The sequence below is a fragment of the Budorcas taxicolor genome, chromosome 15 (assembly GCF_023091745.1).
Source record: "Budorcas taxicolor isolate Tak-1 chromosome 15, Takin1.1, whole genome shotgun sequence".
In the NCBI taxonomy this organism is placed as follows: domain Eukaryota; kingdom Metazoa; phylum Chordata; class Mammalia; order Artiodactyla; family Bovidae; genus Budorcas; species Budorcas taxicolor.
In genome coordinates, this window is record NC_068924.1 from 22899537 (window position 1) to 22919116 (window position 19580).

The window sequence follows — 19580 nt, forward strand, 5'->3', positions numbered from 1 at the left end:
CCTGGCAAGAAGATTGCAGTGATTGCCACACCCTACTCCAGGGGATCTTCCAGACCCAGCGGTGGAACCCATAACTCCTGCATCTCCTGTACTGCAGGCAGATTCTCTACTGCTGAGCCACAGGGAAAGCCCTCGGCTCCCCTGTACAAAATGCGAATCCTCCCCCCAACTCCCTCTCCCTGTACCCTTCGTCATTGCCTCTTATTTGCTCATATCACCATCTGCATGCTACTTGTCAATTAATTTCTATCTTCCCCATAAGGACAGAAGCCTATGAGGCAAAGATTCTCTTTTGTCCACTGCTATGTCCTGAGTGTCTAGAACAGTGCTAGGCACCTAGTTGATACTGAATAAGTATTTCTTGAGTGATGAATGAATATGTATTTATTGCATGAAAGCAACTCTGATTTCTTCCCCTGCCTTAGACTCCAACCTTCAGAGACTTCCAAAGTCCCACCGTTTTTGTCTTGGAAATAGTTCTCAAATCTGCACCCTGTTGGCTCCTTCTCCAGAGTCACTGCCTTGGATCAGGACCCACCCCTTTCAGAGCACTACTGTGGCCTCCCAGTTGTTCTTGCTAAGGCTGATTTTATAGTCCATTCTTTGTTTTACTAGGGAAGCTCCATCTCTGAAACAGTCCTGAGTGTCTCCTTCCCTCTGCTTCAATCCCTGGATATTCACTCAATAGATACTCATTACGGTGGACCTGACAACCTGGGACCCCCCCCTCACCCCCGGGGAAAGAGGTCTGAGTAGGGACACAGTTCTGTCTCATTTCAAAGTGAGGTTCAGGAAAGAGCTGTCATCCAGAACCCAGAGATGTGGGCACTGACAAGTAGAGAGCTGATGAACTGGACACAAATGACGGATCCTGTTAAAAGAACGCAGGAGAGACACATGGAGTGTGGACTGGAAGGACTGTGGGCCAGAATTCTAGAATGAGTCATCACAACAGAGAGCAACAGCCTTACAGGGCAGGGAGGGGCTGGAGAGAGACAGAGAGGGAAAAAAAAAAGAAGTTCAGTCATGCTGAAGTGAGATAGGATTTCCACACCTGCCTGTGTTGAAAAGCTAAAAATAGGGACATTTGGGGAAAAACTGTGAGGAATCTTTTAATTCCACAGATAGGGGCTTTAGGGAAGGAAGTTTGCAGAGAAGGGTGTGTCTCTCACTCTTGGTAAAATTGGAAACAGAAAAACTATATTTTAGGTATCCCAACCTTCACTGTTTTCCTTGCCCCCTCAGGCTTCTTCTCCCCATCTTTCCCTGCTATCAAATTCTCTTCCTTAGGAAAAAGTCTAATATATTTATCCATTTAAGTTTACAAGGCTTAATGTGACAATTTTACATGTTAGCCGAACCTCATGTCTGAAGCCAAAGATGCTTGGCTGCAATACAGCAACCATTAAAACAACAACAGTAACTATATAATTCATTGTACCCAGCACAGGGCTAAGCACAATGGTTGCTCAATAAATATTTACCAAAAGACTTCAAAAAGCATTATTTATATTATCAAACTCTGGACACAATCTAAATATCATGCTAAAACCATTGAAGAACTTTGGAGATGAAGAAATATTACATTGCTATAAAAGATTTCAAAAGACTTTTTAACAACTTGGGGAAATGCTTATCATGAGATGTTAGGGAAAATGAACAGCATTCAAAGCTCTACTAGACTATGTCAATGATAAAAATCATATGCATTTATAGAAGACTTAGAAAAGCTGTGGGTATCTCTGGAATCTGTGGGATTTGGGGGATATTTTTAGTTCTTTCCACTTCTATGTATTTTAAAATTATTTACAGTTGGTATGAGGGAATTATTACAAAGCAAATGTTGTGAAAGATAGATTTGGGGGAGGAAGCCCTTTTTAGGGGCCCATGTATTTCAGTCTGTTGGTGTGGCTGGCCTGGTCAAATACACGGGGGTGGGGGATGGGGGAGGGGGGTAGGGGCCTCTCCAGTAATGGAGGCTGGCTGGTTAACCAGCAGAGAACGGGTTTTAAACGAGTGATACAGCAGTGGAGAGTCTGACCTTTGAAGAAAAATGGAGTGCATGGTGATGTTGGTTTACTGGTGCTTTGAACACAGGCAGGCAGCTTTCCACTGGGAGGGTTTCTCTGTGCTAGGCTAATAGGCTAGTCCAGCAGCTAGAACACTGCCAGCTCCTGATTCTACCTCACCTTTTGTTCCTTAAACACTCAAGCCTTGCTGGGGGCTGAAACATGCCCATTTTCACCCTGCTCCTCCACCCTCTTCTGTTTAAAATACAGCTGGAAGATTCATTGAAACTCTTAGTGTTGGTACCTCAGTGATGATGTGTATTAAACTCTTTAAGAACTGAGGTTGTAGCCCTTGTAAGAAAATACTATTTAATACAGTGCCTATACTATAAAACCTACATTAAAAAAAAATCTTGGTTTATAACAGATTTCAGCATTTGTAAACAAGAAACCATTTTCCTTCAGTTATTTCTGAAAAGCCTCTCTAAACATCTGCGTTTTTCCCTTAACTTTAGTTGCTTCCCATCTCCTTCCCTTGGGATTTGTTACCTCTGTGAGGCAAACTTCACAGCCAGTATCGAACAAACCAATAAACAAAACCCAAACCAAACCCCACAACAGCGATCCCCATCCCTCTCCAAATTTCTAATTTCCTGCACTTAAAATTAAAAATGAAGTCCTAGGCTATTCTTGTAATTCAAGGATCTTAAGATCTAAATGGAGGATTTGACAACTTTGAAACTCTATGCAAACCTAAGATTTTCTTTTTATTATCTACTAGTTATTAAAGTACCCAAGCTTCCTGATGAAGGAAGGCTGGACGGCAGTAAGGACTGCGGAGGCTTGGGAGAATTGTGAAAAGAAATCCCAGCTCTGCCTGGAAGACTGCGTGTGAAAGAGCCCGACTCCTCCGGCGGCTCCAGGCCACGTTTTGCAGGCGGCCGCATCTGCCTCCCCTGTCTCTCTTACCTCCTTGATGTGAGGCACTATTTGTGGCCGGCGTGGTGGAAGGACACAGTGAGGTTCTCACCCCCGCCCCCCGCCCCCAGCTCCCATCCCCAGTTCCATCAAAGCGAACCCGGGCCAGCGCAAGGATCTCCGAGTTGCGAGTGTGCTGAGGCTGGGACTGTCACTCATTCTCCGATCAGCGCGTGAACGCATCTCGGCAGCGGCTGGCAGGAAACAATTCTGCAAAAATAATCGTACTCAGCCTGGCAATTGTCTGCCCCTAGGTCTGTTGCTCTGCCGCCGTCCACACTCGCTGCAAGGGGGGGCAGAGAATTTACCGCGGCAAGAACATCCCTCCCGGCCAGCAGATTACAATGCTGCAAACTAAGAATCTCATCTGGACTTTGTTTTTCCTGGGAACTGCAGGTACATTTTCAAAATTATTATTCTCAATTTGATTTGCTCATTGCCCCCTGCCCCCTCCTCGTCCCCGAGGAACGCTGTTATTTGGGGGTGGTTTTACGTGGAATGCTAAAGGTGTTCATTTTCCTTGAGCTGAGGAAGGAGCGCGTTGTCCTTGCAGCCCAGCCGAACCCCGCGCCCTCCCGGGCTGCCTGGACCGGGACAGCCTCCCCGCGCAGCGAGCGCCGGGCGCCCCTCCAGCGCGCCCGCCCTTCCCACTTTGTGTGCCCGCGGCGCTGGGAGCCGAACCGTCCGCTCCCGGGGACGCTGCGGTCGCGCCGGCGATGGGCAGCGCTTCATCCCCGAAAGCAGGCGGCGGATGCCATAGCTCGGTGGTGCAGCCGCACAGGCTCGGCTTCCGTGGGGAAGGGGTTTTCAGCCCCGGCTCCTCGAAAAGTGAACAATAAGGCCGGGGCAGCCGCCCGCGATCGTTATTTCCCTGGGTCTAATAAAGTGGGACTCGCCGCCTTTGCCCCTACCCCCTTCCCTCCCCGCCCCGGAGAAATAACGGTTTGCAAAAATGGGGCGAAATGGGCAGAATCTCAGGGCTGTGTGGCCGTTGTTGCACCTCCCTGTCGATATGACGTTAGTTTTTCATTTGCCAAATTGCTGGTTAGTTGCAAAGCCTGCTCTCGGCCCAGAGCAAGGAGGGGATGGGAGGGTCGAGCGCTGCGTTTTGACAGGAGGAAGTGCGGAGGGGCGGAGGGCGAGGAGGGCGTGATCGGGGCTGCCTGGTGTGTGTGTGCGCGCGTGTGCGCGCGTGTGCCTTCACACGCACCGCGAGCCCCGTGTTGCACGGTGCGAGAGAAGAATGGCAGGTAGCTTCTCGAAACACCTCGCCTCAGTCTCCTTTCTTTGGGCGAGGTTCCCGATCCTGGCAAAGTGCGAACAATAGGGAGCTGGGAGGAAGACAGTAGTGATGCTCCCGCGGGTGGAGGGGGCCGCGCCGCCGCCCAAAACACCTTGGCGGCCGGGAGGGAGGTGGTTTTTTGTTTTTGTTTTCCCCCCATTTGGGGTATTTCCATCCTAGATTCCCTGGAAGATTCTTCTGTGCGTGCCCACCCTCCCCTCCAGCTGCTCACTCCACCCCACCCCGCCTCACCCCACCCTGCCTCACTCCACCTCACCCCACCCCAAGATTTGCGTTTTGGAGCTGACGGACGGGAATAAAGGAGACGGGGCTGCAGAGTGCTGGGTGGGGTGGGCGGACATTCTGGGCTGGGGGGTCGGGGGGCGTGTGCTGGGAGAAGCTCCCGAGGAGAGCCGGACGGAGGGGTCTGTGTGTTGTGACCGCCGCTGCCAGGCGCCGCTGGAGTGGCCCTAGACCGCCCGACCAAGTGCTGGAGAGCGGGGAGCACCCAACGCACCCCCTCCCCGGGCGGCACGAGAGCCGCGCGCGGCCGCCGCCTCCAGCCAACTCGGGTCTCTTCTCCGGCGACCAATCAGAGCGAGGCTGGCTGGGCGGGAAGCTGCGAGAGGCTTTTTATTTCGGCGCGGGTGGCGGCCGGGGGCTGCCAGCACGGTCTCCCGGTGCGCCAGCCTAACGGTCTCGCTCACCGGCCCCCACCCAGGCCGGGAGGAACCCCGCCCTACGGCCGTCCCCCCGCCCGGCCCGCAGTTTCCGAGGAGATAACATGGAGTCGAGGTGGTCTCAGGGGGGTCTCCCGGCCCGACCCGCCCGTGCTCGCCCACTCGCGCCTACTGCACGCCGGCTTGGACCATCCCTCCCGCTCCTCCGGCACACACACGCGCGCGCGCGCGCGCACACACACACACACACACACACACACACAGACAGACACAGACACACACAGACACGCGTTCGCGCGTGCACGCCGAGCCGTCTGGGCCGGAGCGTGTGGTCCGGGAGGGCGCAGAGGCTGGGCGCACGGACGCGCGTGCGCTGACCGGCGCGCCTCGGGCCGGGGGCGACGCCGGGGGCGGGGCTTTGGCCGGGGGGCGAGCCTCCAGACTGGGGGCCATCCCCGGCTGACCCCTGGTTCTGTGCCCACTGCCGGCTGGCCAGGGGCGCCCTGTCAGGTCGTGTCGGTAGGTCTCCGGCGCGCGATTGATTTCCCCGCACCGCACGAGTATGTTTGTGTGATTCTGGGGCCTTCTGTCCCCTAGGTGGGGGCATGACCATACAGACCTGATCTTTGAGGGTCTCTGGGGGATCGCTCAGCTGTCCTTTCCAACCCCGTGATGGGTGTAGCTCTTGGTGTTGGGATTCCCTAGGGAGTTAGAGCAGGTACACGCCCAGGGAATCCCAGATTGGATGTTCTTGGCTGCCAAGGTATGGGTGGCTTTCTGACCAGTGTTTGGAAGGAAAGCATCCTCTTTCAGGGGCCCTAATAACGTGAGGATGGGGAAAAGGCAGAAAGAACGAGAAACACATGCAGGGTTGCTTAACAAAAGAAAGAAGTTGAGCGGTTTTCCAAAGAGAAATAATTTTCCATTAAAGTATTGTTTTCACCATTTTAAAAAACAATGTAGAGTTCAAGTCAGAGGGTCAGGACAGAAACAAAAATGATGGCGCAGTCTTGCCCTCTCTCCCTCTTTCTCTCTCTCCCACCCACATACACACACGCACACACGTTTTACTGCCGTTTTCTTTTTTTGCCTCCAATATTCTAGCGTCTCCAGGGACAATGGTAGTTAAGTTACTGCAAGACTGGGAACACATGAAAATTTAAATGTATGGTGTGTTCATCTTAATATACCAGAGGAATCCTGTCTGCTGCCGCTCTGTCATTTTGGTATCTTCTGCTCCTTAGTAATAAAGTGAAAGGCTGTGGAATTACAAATTTGAGTTTATCATGATGTCAGTTTTAGGGGTTTTGTGGAAAAATTGATTGAATGATCTGGAATGGTTGTTAAGTCATATTTATTTGATAATTTTTTCAATTCTCTGCCAGCTTGGAAGAGTCAGGGAGTGATCAGGACTGGTTTTCTAATAAGTTGCACCAGATCAAGAACAAAGAGCACCTTTGCTACCCAAAAGCTAGCTTGCATGTATATATATAGTACATATTGATATCATTCTCTAAATGAATTAAGGTATGTTTCAGCAGAATTTGCTGTCAGTACAGTTACGGTGAGCTAAGATTTTTTTTTTTTTTGGTTTTCATTTTAAGATCAGTAATGTATGTTTCTGAACAAAGTTTAATGGAATAGAGCTGTTCTGTGCTTAGTCTGTCAGCTGTGTCACTCTTTGCCACCCGAAGGACTGTAGCTCGCCAGGCTCCTCTGTCCATGGCATTTCGCAGACCATGGCATTTTGCAAGCCCACTGGAGTGAGCTGCCATTTCCTTCTCCAGGGAATCTTCCTGACCCACGAATTGAACCCTCATCTCTTGCACTGGCAGGCAGATTCTTCACTCCTGAGCCACCAGGGAATCCCATAGTCTAACACTTACTGTTTTTTAGAGTCAGTTTTTCAAGAAGCTTCCCCTGTCTTCCCCTGACAGATTAAACTTGATGACTTCTTTCCAGATACCTTTACCCAGAATCTTTTTTTTTTTTTTTTGAAAATAATGTTAAAATAGCAGAAAATAGCAGGACACATGCTTGTTCCATAAGGTGGTTCATCAAAGTCTCTATAATTGATTAAGCTATGGGTTTGTTGATTTAAATGGTGATTGTTTCTTGAGTTTGATAGTTCAAGAATTAAAGTAGTAATTATTTGCAAGAAAATTCATGGTGTGGATGTGCTGTTTTCAAGGACTGTAGGTGCTTAGTCAAAGCAGCAATAAGAGAGGAAAAAAACACCCAATTTTGAGAGTTTTGCATAGCACTTTTCTTTGGAATATATTTATCATTAATTAGCTTCCTCAGATAGGTAGTATGTCATTTAATGTAAGTGATCTATATCTGTTTTTTTTTTTTTTTTTTGTCACAGGGAACATCCTAATTGCCTTTCAAAATAAATAGCACCATTTGTCATTCAAATACTAATCTTTTGACATGACAGATGTTTTTGTTTGCTGCAGAACCTAGTTTTGTAAATTACAGACAGTATCTTGTAAACTTCACACTGCTTGAAATAGGGACTTCAGAATTTCTGATCCAAGCAGTGAGTCTTTTAAGGTGACAAAGCCTCTATTTAATATTAGTTTGATGAATTCCCCACGTTTACGTCTTCACAGTTAAAGAACTGGGGCTGCTTCCCAGACTGAAAGGGATTTCAGTGCTGATGACAGACCTCCAAAGATATTTTACAGACAGTCCTTCCTGTCTTGGTGAAAAATAAGTGATTGACTACCTGTTGCTAATGAACAGTTTGAACTTTCCCTTCTGCTCTTGGTTCTGCAGTGCTGGAGAGCAGAACCAGTCAGCAGGGAGAGGAGAGAAGAGGTTGGCACCTGCCCTGGTCAGTCTTCTGGGAACAGTCGCTCTGGCAGGAGACAAAGGCATTTTTAAAAGGCTCTCCTGTGCTACTTAAGTATTGAGCTTTTGAGCACACACGTCTTATGCTGTCGATATAAATATTTTAATGTAAATTCCATAATTGATAATTCTTCAGTTTAGGTATTATTAGATAATCCTTCAATTCACCTAACACTATATAGGCTAAGAAACTTCTGGAATGTTAAAAGAAGGGGCAGGAAATTATACATAGCACTTTTTTCCAATCTTAAAAATGAATTACAAATTAAACCACATTGAAAAGGTGACTCAACAGGCCATATAATGATAACGGCTGTTTGAGGTGCGAATTAAGAAGGCAAGGTTAAGATTCCTTTAATTAAAAAGGAAGAAACAATACAATTCAAGAGAAGGATTTTGTACATCTCTTAAAATACTCAGTGAGGCTTTGAGCAGTATTGTCAGAGTCGGCCTCTTAGGAAGAGTGAATAGCCAAGGACCTCTCCGAGTCTTGAAGAATAGGTCTCTGTGAGATCCAGAGTTTCTCGTATGAGAAGGCCGGGTAGTGAACCTCCCATCAGCAATCCAGGCAGATGCACTTAACCACTGTGGAGTGGCACAGCGCAGAAGGCCATCTGAGGGCCAGAGGCGTGTCGACTCTCGCCCTTTTTGTTATTGCATCTTAGTGCCACACTGAAAACCATTTGCTAATGTACAGGGATGTAAATTATTTGGCGTTGCCAGTGGTGCCATTATGCCCTTTGATTTCACCGTGTTGAAACGCCGTCTCTTGGCTGAAGGTCCTCATTAGAGCACTGCCTTTTGATGTTGGTGTGGGTGCCAATGGCGGCCTGAAATGCTGTTAGGCCGTGTCTACATGCAGCCACTGAGTTCACTGTTTTCAGTTAGGTAGCCACACTTGTTCCTTCCTGCAGAATTAATTTAACTTCCAAGCAATCACTCAAAGAGGACTGTGCTAGAAGAACAAAACATTTGGTCTGTCTTGTGTACTTGAGTGTGTGTGTGTGTGTTAAAGGTTTTAATGAACCTGTTAGGCATTCTTTTTCTCCAGATATATGTAGATATGATTGTAGATATGACTTCAGTTCAAAGATTGCCTCACTGGTGGGACTTGAGAGGCTTTTGTCTAACCTGTGTTCCACTGGATGTGCTCACTGAGTATGTTTTGATTTGTAGCTGCAAACCCTGGCAACATCTGGCCCTGTTTTCCATTCTGTACCATTCCTGAGAGATCAGATTACCCCACCATTTAGGAATATTCATAGTGGTGTCACGCCAGTAGGGATTGGGTTACAATAGGTATTCTCTTAAATAGTTCATCAAATATGTTTATTGAGTGCCAGCTTTTTATCATCAGCTCTGTGGCAAATTACAAAGCACTGTGATGACCTAATTTCTGCTGTCAAGGAACCCTGCGAGTGGGAGAGCCTAGAGATTAAGCATGGCCAGTGGCCCTCGGGTGACACCCCAGGCACATGGATCCTTTATTAGTTGTCTGATCCCGGGTGAATCAATTCAGTTCTCTAAGTTCGTTTCCTCTTTTGTGAGGTAGGAAAATTAGCAATACCTTTTTGTTAGAGACTTGTGAATATTTCAGAATGCACATGAGCTGTGCTTATTAAAGAGAAAGAGGGGTGTATATGGACCTAGAAAAAAAATTATTCAGACATCATGCTCTCTTTTTAGATAGACTTTAAAAAAGGATGTTAAAGTGCTGTATTTCAATGATTAGAACTAGAATTTTAAAAATCTTGTTTTAAATATGCCTGCCATGTTGTTGGTTATGAATACTTCAGAGAGAAAGGGGTCTTAGGAGGTTGAAAGTTACTAGCAAAAGGATTCTGGGTTTCATGGAGCCGAAAAGTCTGTGATTTTGAAGGCAATTCAGAACTCTCTTGCTTTTGATTGTGAGCACAGGTCACCAGAGCCACATCACCCCCCGAGCCTTGGAAGGAACCCATGTAGCTAAGGAGCCCATGAAAACATCTGACTTGCCGTAGCAACTGTGTTGGCCTGCTTGGGCCCACTCGCCTGAGAATACAAACTAATTGTTCCAGTGTGTACCTTTACCTTGTAAAGGTTGTTTGTGTAGTGCTTTGAAGATGAGAACCATGTATCGAAATCAAAGTTATTTTTGAAAGGAAAAAGCTATTTGACCTATATTTTATAGACTGTCTATAGTGAGAACTGAGGTGATTAAATATGTCTCACTGCAGATATTTTTATAAATTACAAACTGGAATAAAAATAATTGCTCTTATTATTCAGATGAGTCAAACATAAGTGCCCTATTGGGGAGGCTGGAAGAGGTTTGCCAACTAAAGGCATAGGATACTGGAGAAGAGACTGATGGTTTTGTTGTAGCCATCAAAGGGGATTAACTGGATATGTAATCCTAATTGGTGTATCTTATTTATCATCTGTATACAATTCACAGATGTTTTGATCATTATGTCTTTTAATCTTCATATCTTTTATTTGGTAAATATTAATCAAGTAGGTACTGGGTGCTGGGTGCTAGGAATGCAGTGGTAAACATCATCCCTGTATAGAGCTTCTAGTCTCAGAGTGTGGAGGAATATAGACATTAACAAAGAAATTCACAGTCATCTTTATAGTTACATAGTCTGATTAAAAACTAAGAAAAGGAGCAGGGTGCTATGAGATATTATCAGGGGGAAATCCATCTTTGGGTAGTTGGAGAGGTAAACAGATAACTTTAAAAAACTCTCTGTGAAGTAGGAAGGACAGATGCTCCTCTTAGTTGAAGGCATGGTTGATTGACTGCTTAACAAATCTTGGTTGAATCACAACAGGCATTCCTGACTTTCTCAGTTCAGCGAACTTTCCTGAAACTTTGTGATGGTCAAATAGTTTCAGGAATTGTGCTGGGTTTCAGTTATGAAGTCGAATAAGGCATGTCTCTGCTTCTGGAGCTTACCATCCAGTGTGGGGGAGACAGCCTGTACTTATAAATATAGACATGAATTAAATACCATTGGAGCACAAGGAAGGAAGCAATTAATTCGGCTTGGGGCTCCCTTGAGGTGGGTAAGGGGCATCAGTTTGCCTTCAGTGGATGGAGAAGGAAGAAGAGGTGATTCAGCAGAACCAACGCATAGAGACGTGGATATATACAGTCATATCTGGGGAACAGTGTGGGGTGCTTGGGGAGAAGTGGCTAGAGATGAGGAGAAAAAACAATTCTCAGGGCCAGATTGTGTTAGGTCTTGAAACAGAAACTGAGGCTAGGAGAGTAAGTGATTTACTCACGTGAAGCTCGGACTGTAACTTACTTTCTCTGACTGCATTTCATCCTTTTCTAAGGTCAGGATAATTTGAATACATATAGGATCAGCCGGGCCTCCCGGGTCGCTCAGTGGTAACGAATGTGCCTGTAGGGCAGGAGATACTGAAGACAAGGGTTCGATCCCTGAGTCGGGAAGAACCCCTGGAGTAGGAAATAACAACCCACTCTGGTATTTTTGCCTGGAGAATCCTGTGGACAGAGGAGCCTGGCGGGCTACAGTCCATGGGGTCGAAAGAGTCAAACACGACAGAGGTGACTTAGCACAGCATCAGAGTACGTGCCAAGCAAAGGTGGCTTGCTTGGCTTCTGGATCTGATGGAAATAGGGGGGAGTGGTAGGCAGTATTAAGAGCTTTGGAGTCTGACAGGTCTAGGTCAAAGTCACTGTCACTGACATTCCACAAGTTGCTGCATTTCTGAGCTCGTCCCCTCTCTGTAAAATGGGAAAAGTGACACCTGCATTATGGGTTTTGGTGAGCTTAAATAATTCACATATGTAAAATCGGTAATATCTTACACATATGTAAGATAGGTACTGAAAGCTGAGCTCTGAAGAATTGATGCTTTTGAACTGTGGTGTTGGAGAAAATTCTTGAGAGTCCCTTGGACTGCAAGGAGATCAAACCAAATGCTAAGGGAAACCAGTCCTGATTATTCATTGGAAGGACTGATGCTGAAGTTGAAGCTCCAATACTTTGGCCACCTGATGCAAAGAACTGACTCATTGGAGAAGACCCTGATGCTGGGAAAGATTGAAGACAGGAGGAGAAGGGGACAACAGAAAATGAGATGATTGGGTGGCATCACCGACTTGATGGCCATGAATTTGAGCAAGCTGTGGGAGTTGGTGATGGACAGGGAAGCCTGGCATGCTGCAGTCCGTGCTGCAAAGAGTTGGACATAACTGAGTGACTGAACCGAATGGAACTCAGTATTTGTTTTTAAAGTTCATCCTCCATGGAGGTTTTGTTTCAAATGGTTATTAAACAGGTATGAATGGGATGTGCAGAGTTTGTGCTGGAAGCCGAGGGGAAAAACAAAATACATTTAAGTGTATTATATTGGTCCTGCAGAGGCTTTCAGATGGCTGGGGCAAAAACAGTTACTTAGTTCAGATGCTAGGAAATCCTGAAAGATACTGTGTGAGTAAGTGCCTAGAGAGAAGGAGGCAGGCAATAACTGTGAGAATTATTCAGAAAGCCAAAAATCATCTTAGTCGGTTTTCACGTCTGGAAAAAGGTGTGGCAGAGCTGCTGATCTCAAGCTCCGGGACGCAGGATAAATAAGAGGAAGGGCCAGTTCTCTGTAGGAGGAGACGCTTCTAGCTGGAGGATCCTTAGTATTGAGGAGCAATGGCGGCAGACTGGATATTGGGACAGGTCTTATTAAAATCTTAAATGCGAAACAAAGGAGGGGGTGCTACTGGGGATGTAAGAAAAATCATTTTTCAAAATATTTAAGGGGATAGTCAGCTGCTGCTGCTGCTGCTAAGTCGCTTCAGTTGTGTCCGACTCTCAGCGACCCCGTGGACTGCAGCCTACCAGGCTCCTCTGTCCATGGGATTTTCCAGGCAAGAGTACTGGAGTGGGGTGCCATTGCCTTCTCCGTATAGTCAGCTACAGCAATGGAATATCTGCTGTGTTAGGCTCTGCATTTGATGCCAGCTGTGAATTAGCAGAGAAGTAAATAGGGCCTAATCGGTCCGGATCATTGCAGTCCTTAAAGGAAGTTTTGGTTTCATGTGGCAAGCACTATAGGGGCTGGACAAAATTGTGAGTTGGTGAAAGGATTTTTTGCTGCATTATAAAAAGTCAGCTAGATGATGGAGAACTTAGAGACTGGGAAATAGGAGATCCAGTTAAAGCTGCTTTGAAGGCCTATGAAGTGCAGTGAAAGTCTTTTGTTTTAAGAGTAGGAAGATGTATATGTGAAGAAAGGGAACAGCTGGGCTTAGATTTAAAAGATTTGGGTTCAGCATTTGGCTCTGTTATCAACTAGCCTAGTTAATCTGTGAAAGTTGCTTAATATCTTCAAACTGTAATTTCCTCATTTGAATAGGAAAATAAAATCAAATAATATAGGAAAATAAAATCAAATAATATATGTGAAATTCACCGCAAACCAAAATACTTAACTATACCTTTTATTAATAGACACACAGCTGAAAAGTCTTACAAAAATCAAATTCTGTGTATCAGAGCTGCTTGTTAAAGAAATACAACTGTGATATATCAATATTTTATAAAGCAGATAATCTTGGAAGGATACACTTGTGGTAACTTTGGGTAAGAATGAAAAGGATGCATAGCTGACACCCTGGAGATCACAAATCAGCCAGAAGAGGAAATGATAGGTCCAGAATGGCAGCAGACTGAGAGAGAAAAACATTTATGCTGTAAACCCAAAGTGATGCAGTAATCATGGCACTGTCAGCCTGATAGGGAACTGGGAAGAAGGGCTTACCTTGGAGGAAGAATGGATACCCTCAGGTTTATGCACATTAGGTTTTAGAAAAAAATCTGGGCATCCTTGTGTCTTAACTTGTAGGTCAGTATTTTTCAACCATGGGTGGTGGAATCTATTCAGTTGACTTCTACTAGCGTTAAAGAAAGGAAGAAAGGGAAAAAAAGGGAGAAAGAAGAAATAGAATAAAATAGAGAGTATATCTTATGTAGTAAGGGTAGATATTGTTTTGTGAAACTTCTGTTGATCTGGTTGTGATGGAAAACATATATCGTGTTATGACTCAGGTCAAAAGAGTTAGAAAGCTAATGTCGTAGATGGAAGAATATAGGACTAGAGAGAAGGGAAAACTGCCTGTAGTGCAGAGAAGGGATAGAGAGGAGATTTAATGGGTGGGGGGAGAGGGAGAAGCAATATCAGTGACAATACTTACTGAGCATTGCCGCAGTCTGTTAGCTGCAGATGTAAAACAAAACCCCAAACCTCTCAAGTACAATTCCTTGATAGTAAGAGAGCTTACTGTCTAGTGGAGAATGAAAAGACGGCTGGGAATACCAGGTAGCATTTAAAGCCAGTACGTGGCTCAGATTGTCGAGGCAGGATAAAGATTGCCCGTGTACCAGGGGAGATGGGAAAACTCTTCACAGTGTAAATGAGAGCTGAGAGAGGTTTAAAGGAAGGATTTAGCATGGATGAGGTATGTTACTGTTGCATGTTTGGGTGGAAGCTTGGAGGTAACCCAGCTAAGGAGATCAAGAAGACAGAGTCCTTGTAGTCTATATTTTGATACTTTTTCAGTGGAGGGAAAACACCGTGAATTATGACTGGTACATTGTGGAGTCTTTATCACACCTGGAGTATTTTTGCTGTTGTATTTATGTAGCATCTATAATGATACTTGTCCATAATTTATGAAGTGGTAGTGAACAAATAAAGGGGACCAGAGCCTCACAAGTATGAATGCCTGGGTTAGAGAAGGATCATAATGTTAAGTAGAAGAGTTGGAAGGCAAATGGAATGTATAAGCAGAATCTGTTTTGTTTTAAAAATCTTTTTCACTTTCTAAGACTGAAAGATTATTTTTATACAACCTGAGCTTTCTCTAATGAGCTTTATGTTCCAATTGCAAAACAAGAAGTGCAATAAAAAAGAGGACAGTGGTGCTTATTGTGGTTAAGAGAATAAGGAAGATGAGACTCAAGGAGAATCTTTGGATTTGGAGGAGAATGGAAACGTCAGAGTGATTTCAGTCCGAGAGTGAAATTCAAGTGTTTAGAGTCAAAGGTGGAGGAAGAACTGATACCTTAAGACACTTGGCCAAAAGGAAGGGAAGAAGAGGTTGTTGGGAAGGCTTCAAGCTCAGGGCCATCTGGCACTACCCGCACACCAAGGGAAAGAGCCAAGAGAGACTGGTAGGAACACGCACATACCATTTTTAAAATTTTCTAAACATTTTTATTATTGCCAAAGACGTCCCATACCCAGTAGTTTTCATGCAAAGTCTTCTAAAATCCGTCCTGCCCGTCACATTTTAGATGCCTTGCGTTTATCAGATGAGCAGAGGAGCGGCTGGTAATGGCTGAGATGGGCCACTTTCCCAGTGTTCGTTCACATTTCATCTCCCAAGTGTCTGCTCTGTCCACACTGGATACTGCCACTCACCAGTCAAGCTGTGGTTGCCACTTGATAATTCTATTCAGGACACAAACGGAAATCTTAAAGGCCTGCTGTTGTATGCGTGAGAAGATCTAAGTTCAGTGCAGGCACTTTGATTTAAATTGATATTATAAATTACCTTCCTTTCTTAATTGACTGTTTTTGGTGTTCTATAGGCAATGCATACTGTAGGGGGTGCCCCATGGATCTTTTATATCACAGTTGATTTTGAAAGGTGGCTTTCCTGCTGTCCATGACCTTGAGCCAATAATTGAATCTCTCCGAAAACTCAAGTTTATTTATCTGTGAGACAGGGATAATAATACCTACCTAAAAGGGTTATTGTGAAGATAAAATGAGGTAATTCATACAACTGTCTGACACATAGTAAACTCAGCCATTTTTTCCCATTTCCTTTCTTTCTGCTAAGGTTCACAGTGAAGGGGTGCACAATGAGTGTTGGATTTAAGTATTGATTATAATTAGAGTCACATTTTCTTCCATTTATTTTTCATTCTCTGAGAGTTCAGAGTTGAACTCACCATTGAGTTGCGACTGAGTTAGAAATGCCGTGGCTGATTGCTTAGCTGTTTTATCTTTAGTGAAAGCAAAGTCGTCTCGATTTTGAGAAAAGTAGAAGTTTATAGAGCAAATGAATTCATAGAGATTCTTCTTTCTATTTGCATAGAGTTAATACTAAACTTGTCAATGGTGGAGGCTTCAGTTCAGTTCAGTCGCTCGGTCGTGTCCGACTCTTTGCAACCCCATGGACTGCAGCACGCCAGGCTTCCCTGTCTGTCGCTAACTCCCGGAGCTTACTAAAACTCATGTCCATCAAGTTGGTGATGCCATCCAACCATCTCATCCTCTGTTGTCCCCTTCTCTTCCTGCCTTCAGTCTTTCCCAGCACCAGGGTGTATTTAAGTAATGGCTGCTGATAAAGACCCTGTTAGTAGCACTTCATTAATGTGGAAGTCATTTTTCTGGCAACCTTTCTTTTTTGGAGCATGAAGAATGAAAAATTAAGGGAAAGAGTGAAGAAGTGAAGGAATGAAGCCTCTGGATAGCCTAAATAGATAACCCCCAAGTCCATGCCCTGAATTGTATGCATTCCATTTGTAGTTTTAGTTGCTCAGTCGTGTCCGACTCTTTGCGACCCCGTGGACTGTAGCCTGCCAGGCTCCTCTGTCCGTGGGACTTGATTCGTTAGACATTAAATAAAGACATTAGACCTTTATTCAGAAAGAGCTCATATATTGTTAATTAATTTCTACACTGTACCACATTTATAAAGGCTCCTGTATTCAGATTAGCATCAAGAAAACATGACTGCTAGGTACAGGTACACTGATGGGAAGAAGATGCAGTAACTTGAATGGATGGGACAATTCTGAGAATCAAACTCAAGAACATAGAAAGCATGTCAATCACAGCCATAGTGTTTGGTTAAAAAAAAAAAAGCCCTATGCATCACAGATGCTAAGGGAATGTCTCTAAAACAGTGCAGTATAAATAATGCCTATTCATAACTAAACCTCATTTTCAAGCAGCAGGCAACAATTATACTGATTCAGTTACTGAGCATATGTCTTTTGTGTTCAGCTCTGTGCTAGGTGCTAAAGGAGCTATGATTTTTCCCCATATAGTTGAAAAATAAAGCAAACATAAACATAGGTACCATTATCTATGAAAGAGGTAATGTAATTAGTGTTAGTCATCTGGAAAGTTGACTCGAGACATTCTAATCCCCAAGGATTTAGGACAAAGATTTCATATTTCATTCTTATAAAGTGACTGTTATACTATATAGCTTCTCAGCTTGGCTTGAAGCCCACAGTTATTTACCACTAAGATAAAGTGGGTCAGCTTGTTTCCCTTTTCTCTGCTAAGTTATACTAAACATATCTTCAGATTAAAGATCCTAACTAGTCAAGCAATTGCAATTACTTGGTTGTCACTCCTGTCTACTTTCCTGAATTTAATGTTTACTTTTGGCAAATTGAAATGTCCACATTTAAAACGTTAAATAATTTTATGACTTGAAACAAAAAGCATTCGTCCCCAGTCCCAACTCTTTCTACTCCATCTTACCCCTCCTTAACCCTCCAACCTTTGATTTTGACTCCTCTGAAACAACCACTTTCTACTCATTTACCTGTTTCCACATTTTTATCTCTGTATTTATACTTTCTTAATTCCCAGTTTCATTGGAAGGACTGATGCTGAGGCTGAAACTCCAATACTTTGGCCACCTCATGCGAAGAGTTGACTCATTGGAAAAGTCGCTGATGCTGGGAAGGATTGGGGGCAGGAGGAGAAGGGGATGACAGAGGATGAGATGGCTGGATGGCATCACCGACTCGATGGACATGAGTCTGAGTGAACTCCGGGAGTTGGTGATGGACAGGGAGGCCTGGCGTGCTGCGATTCATGGGGTCGCAAAGAGTCGGACACGACTGAGCGACTGAACTGAACTGAATTTCCAGTTTTAGGTATTATTTACTGACTTTTTCCTATGGGAGTTTACTACTCTTACACACGTCCCACTCCCTCCTACTTTACCGTGGACGCCCAATATTGCCATTTTTCGATTTTTTGTTAAATCAGTATTTAATTTTACATTATCATGACCATATAAATATTATTCACAGCGGAGCCTTTATCAGTGCTGTGACCTTGTTACCTTTCTTTTATAGTTTTCTGGATTTTTTTGAGTGTATTATGGCTTCAAGCATAGGCAGAGACCTAACAGGGTGAATGTTAAGGCACCTTCAAGGGAATTGACAATGGAGGGACTTAGGGCCGGTGTCAGGTTGTTGAACGATTTCTGAACTAAGGAGTCCTCAAAAGATGCCAGGGTGGCCTGAGATCCCACATTTCTTGGATATAAAGACTTGGGCTTGGATATAAAGACTTTTTTAAGCTTAGTTTTCTACATACCTATCACTAATTCATGGTTAAGTTCTCAGACTGAAGTATATATCCCATCTCAATATGTTAAAATATGGTTATTTTTTTTTTTACCCCTGTTTTTCAGTCTGGACTGTAAATTTTCTAAGCTTGTGACAGTTCATTTATGTTTGCCTGGTATATAATTCTCTACATTGAAAGTTGTTTTTCCTGAGAATTTTGAAGATGTTGTTCCAGACTTTCTAACTTTCTGTTGCATCTGTGAAATTCAGTACATTCTAATTTCTGAAAATTTGCATGAAACTTACTTCTCCTATAGAAGGCTTTAGGATCTTCTCTTTACAGTATTTATTGGGGTAGATTCTTAGCGGGCCTTTTTAGTGTGGATATTTATGTCCTTCAATGCTGGGAAATGTTCCTACGTCATTTGTTTGGCACTTTTGTATCTTTTAAATTTGTTTTTCTGGAACTCTTATTTAGAAATTGGATTGATCATCTGACTTTTCTTATCTTCCGTCTCCTATTACTCATTTCTTGGTCTCACCAAGCCTCCGTCCTTTGTTTCCTGGGAGGTTTTCTCAGTTTTTTGCCAACATGTCTGTTTGCATTGTCTGTTTTGCTAACATATATAACGTAAAGAACACAAAAAGATGGAGACATACAGCATATTAAAAATTTCTAAGAACTCTTTTATGTGCTCTGAATGTCTCTGTGGTAGCACCCTCTTCTTTCTTGATGCAGCAAATTTTATGTCCCTGAGTATTTTAGAATATTTTCCTTGCTTCCTGTATTGTCTTTTCCCTTTGAATTCCTCTTTACTATTGGGTGTAGCCTCTCTGCTGTGTTTCATATTGTCTCATTTCATTTCTCAAACTTGAATGGTCCCTGGATGCCTGCTAGTAATTAGGAGTGAGACACTGAAAAACCATGGGGATGCTCTATGTGGGTGGCTTCACTGCAAGGAGGATGGTGCACAGACCTGGTCCCTTGGGTGGGGGACATGCAAACCCACCCATTAGTACCTGTGTTTCCTCTTAAGCTATCAGCTGAAGAGAATCCAACATTTTGCAAATGACAGGGTATAAGTCTGACTGTTCTTTTTCTGTAAGCTGAGTGGGAGATATGGTTTGGGGATATTTAATTCAGTAGTCAAGATTTCATTTAATTCTCCTATTTGCTGTGGGGCACTTCTGCTCTCAAATGCCTGATATCCCCAAGAACAAAGACGCTGTCATTTAACTTCTCTAGCAATAAATATGCAGTGAAGACTGCTGGAGTGAAGAAGAATGCAGGATGGGAGATGAGATAATACTGTAGGTTACCTGTGTGTGTCTCTGTGTGTGTGTGTCTCTGTGTGTGTGTGGTTGAAGTTAGTGGTATGAGAGGACTGTTGGTAAGAGAAAAATTGTTAGTTTTAATTTGGAGCAGACTGTGAGA

At 44.2% G+C, this 19580-nt stretch overlaps 1 protein-coding gene across 9 annotated transcripts in view; it reads left to right on the top strand.

Moving 5' to 3' along the window:
- Positions 1–3160: 3160 nt before the first annotated feature.
- NCAM1 (neural cell adhesion molecule 1) overlaps positions 3161–19580 on the top strand; it is a 364422-nt gene continuing 348002 nt past the window's right edge. For all 9 annotated transcript variants that reach the window (XM_052653336.1, XM_052653337.1, XM_052653338.1 and 6 more), the window contains exon 1: positions 3161–3383. In XM_052653336.1, the coding sequence (XP_052509296.1) occupies positions 3332–3383 (52 nt within the window). In that variant the 5' untranslated portion in view covers positions 3161–3331. The remainder of the gene's footprint in view (positions 3384–19580) is intronic.